At 41.9% G+C, this 6000-nt stretch overlaps 1 protein-coding gene across 2 annotated transcripts in view; it reads left to right on the plus strand.

Moving 5' to 3' along the window:
• GPR139 (G protein-coupled receptor 139) overlaps nucleotides 1–3029 on the plus strand; it is a 42165-nt gene extending 39136 nt beyond the window's left edge. For both annotated transcript variants that reach the window (XM_025371198.1, XM_025371201.1), the window contains one exon: nucleotides 1845–3029. In XM_025371198.1, coding sequence (XP_025226983.1) covers nucleotides 1845–2779 — 935 coding nt within the window. In that variant the 3' untranslated portion in view covers nucleotides 2780–3029. The remainder of the gene's footprint in view (nucleotides 1–1844) is intronic.
• Nucleotides 3030–6000: the final 2971 nt, after the last annotated feature.

Here is a 6000-nt window from a genome sequence, read left to right on the forward strand (position 1 = left end):
AAGCTGTAAAGCACCATGATTGCACCTGTGAATAGCCACTGCACTCCAATCTGGGCAACATAGCAAGACCCTGTATCTAAAAAAGAAAGAAAGAAAGACTATGTAGACGTGGCACTGGTCACTGCACACAGCCTGCAGCATGGTGGTTGCATCTAGAGAAAGAAGATGGAAAAGAATGAGAACAGAGCTTCTTCAGAGGAGACTTCGACTGTATCTATAGTGTCATTTCTTTCTTTAAAGAAAGCTGAAGTACAAATGGCAAAATGTTAAAATTTGTTAAATCTGAGTGATGAGTACACCAGGTTTTGCAGGTGTGTTTATTATAAGACATTTTTACATGGGAACCATTGTATAACATTTTAAACGGCTACCAAGAAAGGAAGAGAGACAGAGAGAGACTGAGAGAAAGATCTGGATTCTAGCTCTGCCATTGGACTTCAGACAAGGAATATAAGCTTTCTGAGAACTTAGCTTGCAAAATAGCATTATCGGTGTTCAAATTTCAGGGTTGATTGTGAGAATGAATGAAAATAAATGTGTAGAATGACTTCTAGATATTATTCATTGGAATATCATTTTGGAGTGAGTCCCTAATGACTTTCTAAACATGCTTAATTCAGGGAGACTTTTTAAAAAAAACTGATCAGAAACTATATAGATGTATTTTCAAAACAAATATGACCCCACAAAAAATAATACATTGCTGCTGTTCGTGCAAAAACTATATATGAGGTTTGCAAAAGTAATTGCGGTTTTGCCCGTTACTTTTGCACCAACCTGATACATGCACATTGTATGGACATATATAAGCATAGATTATTTATTAACTGTAGTTTCCCTGAGGGAGGGGAATTTTGATGATTGGAGAACACGAGTAGAAGGAAAATGTACTTTTCCTTGTTATTATTTTTGATTATGTATGTATATGTAGATTACCTATTCCAAAAATAAATGCAATTTATTTTTAAATTAATCTGAAGGTCACAATCTTCTCTGCACCTCCAATTTTAAATCTACTTAAAAAGGAAAGATCCTAAAATCCAAGCTCTGAAGAGGTTCTTAAGAGGTTATATGGTCCAGTCTGTTTCCCGAACACATATAGCAAGAAATGCCACCTCAGCCCCAAATTCTTCATGCAACTGAACACAAGAAAGAGCATGAGATGTGGGATCAGGAGATCCTATTACCATGAATTATCAACTGTGTGGTTCTAAGCAAGTTGCTTAAACTCTCAGAGCCCCAGTTTCATTCCTAAGATGAGGATAATGGCGGCTTCACCTCTCACGGTTGTGTAAAGAGAACTCTGGCATCACCTCTCATGGTTGTGTGAGGAGAATGGCGACTCCACCTCTCATGGTTGTGTGAGGAGAATGGCAACACCACCTCTCATGGTTGTGTGAGTCTCTCAGAGCCCCAGCTTCATTCCTAAGATGAGGATAATGGCAGCACCACCTCTCACAGTCGTGTGAAGGGAATGGTGGCACCACCTCCCATTGTTGTGTGAGGAAAATGGTGGCAACACCACTCATGGCTGTGTGAGGAGAATGGCGGCACCTCCTCTCATGGCTGTGTGAGGCTCTCAGAGCCCCACTTTCATTTCTAAGATGAGGGGAATGGGGGCACCTCCTCTCATGGTTGTGTTAGAATATAAGCACAACTTTAAAATAGTATCCACGTGTTTGTATGAGGTGCTATTTGTAATGCCGAGGTTGTCCCTCAAAAGCATTGATTCAATCACTTTGACTTCCATGGGAGTGAACAATAAACATATGCCTAGGGCCCCAATAGGAGCCAATGAAGTCATCTTTGCTTCAGAGCTAAACCAGTTTTTCTTCTCTCCACAGCAAATATCTTGACAGTGATCATCCTCTCCCAGCTGGTGGCAAGAAGGCAGAAATCCTCCTACAACTATCTCTTGGCACTCGCTGCTGCCGACATCTTGGTCCTCTTTTTCATAGTGTTTGTGGACTTCCTGTTGGAAGATTTCATCTTGAACATGCAGATGCCTCAAGTCCCCGACAAGATCATAGAAGTGCTGGAATTCTCATCCATCCACACCTCCATATGGATTACTGTTCCATTGACCATTGACAGGTATATCGCTGTCTGCCACCCACTCAAGTACCACACGGTCTCATACCCAGCACGCACCCGGAAAGTCATTGTAAGTGTTTACATCACCTGCTTCCTGACCAGCATCCCCTATTACTGGTGGCCCAACATCTGGACTGAAGACTACATCAGCACCTCTGTGCATCACGTCCTCATCTGGATCCACTGCTTCACCGTCTACCTGGTGCCCTGCTCCATCTTCTTCATCTTGAACTCAATCATTGTGTACAAGCTCAGGAGGAAGAGCAATTTTCGTCTCCGTGGCTACTCCACGGGGAAGACCACTGCCATCTTGTTCACCATTACCTCCATCTTTGCCACACTTTGGGCCCCCCGCATCATCATGATTCTTTACCACCTCTATGGGGCGCCCATCCAGAACCGCTGGCTGGTGCACATCATGTCCGACATTGCCAACATGCTAGCCCTTCTGAACACAGCCATCAACTTCTTCCTCTATTGCTTCATCAGCAAGCGGTTCCGCACCATGGCAGCCGCCACGCTCAAGGCCTTCTTCAAGTGCCAGAAGCAACCTGTACAGTTCTACACCAATCATAACTTTTCCATAACAAGTAGCCCCTGGATCTCACCGGCAAACTCACACTGCATCAAGATGCTGGTGTACCAGTATGACAAAAATGGAAAACCTATAAAAGTATCCCCGTGATTCCCTAGGTGTGGCAACTACTGCCTCTGTCTAATCCATTTCCAGATGGGAAGGTGTCCCATCCTACGGCTGAGCAGCTCTCCTTAAGAGTGCTAATCCGATTTCCTGTCTCTGGCAGACTGGGCAATTCTCAGACTGGTAGATGAGAAGAGATGGAAGAGAAGAAAGGAGAGCATAAAGCTTGTTTTTACTTATGCATTTATTTCCACAGATTCGCATTGACAGCGAAAGTTCCTACCAGTTTGAAGATGCCATTGGAGCTTGTGTCATCATCCTGTGACCAGTTAGGACACAAAGTAGAGAAATAGTCTGTGATTTTGCGCTGGTACCATCCACAGTCACTGGGAACCCTTCATTTATGTGACTTACCAAACCCCAGTAGCACATAGCTGAGCCTGCACTCTTCTTCCAAGAGCTGAGGTCATTCATCACTTCCCTGTGCTGTTCCCAGGAGCTAACAATAATGACCGTTTCAGGATTTTTTTCAAGGTGCCCTTTGTCCTAGAGAGGGTTGTGGTCTTGAAGTGGCCCTGGCACTCCTAGCTTCAGAATGACACTGTGGGAATAGAAGAGTATTGGATCCCACCCAAACTCTGGCCAGAGCTGCTTCAGGAAATCTCCAAACCCACATAGCTGTGACCTCAAACCTGGGGTCTAAGAGGCAGTTTTCTATTTATCATTATGTATAGATTTTCTCTATCTCCTCCAAAACAAAGACCCTGCCTGGTGCGCAGGGGGAAAGGAGGAATTCTTGAGCCCAGAAAAACAAAAAAATAAGCCCACACTTGCCATTGTTTCAACCCATTCCTGTGTCAGCTGCATACAATCCCGTTACTCAAAATTGCTTCTTGCTATGGTATCACTCAAGCTTCCTAGAGAAGCTCAAGCCTGTCGAGTTGCCAACCCTGCCTCCTTGCTTGCTGAGGCCCTCACCAAATTGTTTTATTTGAAGTGACTTCCGAACTGAATTTAATATTCAAGGGTCAGGAACTGCAGCTCTGCGGGTATGAGAGGAGGTGTTCTCAGCTCTGCCTCACAGCCCAGCTGGCATTGCCATTTCGCCACAAACACAGACACAAAAGGTGCCCATGCTGACGCCTAGTCTGCCCTTTGACGCACATGGCTTAAAAGGGTGGTGCCAGTTCTTGGTAAAGCTATTTAACCCAGATCCTTTGTAAAATGATAAAATATAAGTGTGTTTATTTATTCTACCCTTGCCTGTCCAAGGCAAGAACACTTCTAGGATGTAATAAATAGGGGCATCCCTGGAAATTGCTACTTATGTGTGCACCACACACACACACACACGCACACACACACGATTATATTCCTCTTATTTAGCTTTTCTTTTCTTTTTTTTTTTTTTTTTTTATCTTCTCTCTGACTCCCAGTATTCAAATTCATCCCTGTTTTGGAATAAATCTGCCAAAATGACTTTGAAATTACATGATATTTTTGGTGACCAAACAAACAGCAGAAGTCCACCTGAAATATTTAGTTCCTCAGGCTGGATTTTTACTGCATTTTGTCCCTAAGTTGAAAGACATGTCTATCTTTTTTAAGGGAATTTTCAATAAATGAATGGGGTAAGAAAAGGCCCCATGGCAACACAGACCCTAAACTTCAGCCAATGCTGTCAATACTAGTTCAATATAAACTTAGGTTATATTAGTCCTGATGATCCTAATTCTTACCCCTTTTAAAGGATTGCAATAGAATCTCATCAGAGCCAAGGATTAGATTCTAAAGTCAGTGCAAAAGATAAAACCTTACAGAGCCAAAGTTACCTTTGCAAAAGATCCTCAAAAAACAGCCATGTTGGAGATTATATTCCATTGCTTTCAAAACCTAACACAGCTAAGTTTTTCTCTAGCACTGGAACAAGTTGTTGTTTATCTGGTTGATAACAAGGCAAAATTGGCTCTCATTTAGGGACCATATTGTGTGATTCTAATGTATCTGAGAACATTAGGACCACCCTGGTGCATCAAGATGCTTCCACTGAAAGAAGTTCATGGAAGTCGTCTGACTGAGGGACAGATCTCCCATCTCCCACGCTCCCCAGGGCGTATGCTCATTGAGTGGAATGGTAAGCAGATTCTCTCACCTCCCTTAAATTGCATTTCTCTCTGTCTCTTTTTTGCCAAGCACGTGTAATTGGACATGTGTTCATTAAATGTGTGTATGATGCAATTCCACCACGCCCCCTCATGAATGGACATTGACCAAAGGCTACCTATACTGAATATATATAGATATATATAAATATATTTATTTATTTATTTTTTAAACACCTAGCTCTGAAAAATGCTAGTCTGAGCTATACATGAATGAGTCAAAGTGCAATATCTACAAAGGTTAAGCAATTCCTTTTTGAGAACGTACATAAAATGAAATTTATGTATGTGACTCTCCATGCTCTCTGCTCCATGTTTTTAATTGTATGTAACAATTAATTGTTGATGTGTAGAAACTGGGTGTGCATTGGGAACATTTTCCTCTGACACTTTAATTTATTACTTCTCTTGACGAGAGAGGCTCTACCACGTAGTATTGTGATCTCTTTTCCTCTGAATATGTTTTATATTTTGCTAAATGATATTTAAAAGAGGTCCAATTCTCGAAGGCACTCTAGTGAATTGCTGTCTTCTGCTTAAAATGCAAATGAATGCCCATTGGGTTAGGTTGATACATATCTCTTAAATTTTATTTCAAATTATCTAAGGACTTTTAATTTATTATTATTTATAGTAATAATTTTGGACATCATGCAATGGGTTTTTTTGACTTTAAAACTTTAAAAACCTGTAAGCCTTTTCTTTCAAGCCAGTTTTAACAATAAAGCCTTGAATTTTGAAGCCTGTCATGTAAACGGCTGCTGCTGGTGGCACTAAAGCAATTGCCTTATCCTGGGTTTTTGTGGTGCCTCTTTCAAAGACGGTTAACTAGCTTCTCTCTTGCTACATGATTTGTGTCCTCGGTTGGACATTGCAATGATGATACGCACCACCATGCTGTGTCTTTTTATTGAACAACTTGATGGCTGAAATGTCTCATGGGGAAGGAAATGAGGGGAATGACAGACAAACCATAAAAGACAGACCGGAGTGGGCATGAACTTGTGTGTTGCGAACACCCTGCTATTGGAAAAGATCACTTTGCACAGTTGGTACCTCCTGGTTCAACATGGGGAGCCTACCAGACGTGAATAAAAGACTCTA

The sequence above is a fragment of the Theropithecus gelada genome, chromosome 20 (genome assembly GCF_003255815.1).
Source record: "Theropithecus gelada isolate Dixy chromosome 20, Tgel_1.0, whole genome shotgun sequence".
In the NCBI taxonomy this organism is placed as follows: Eukaryota; Metazoa; Chordata; class Mammalia; order Primates; family Cercopithecidae; genus Theropithecus; species Theropithecus gelada.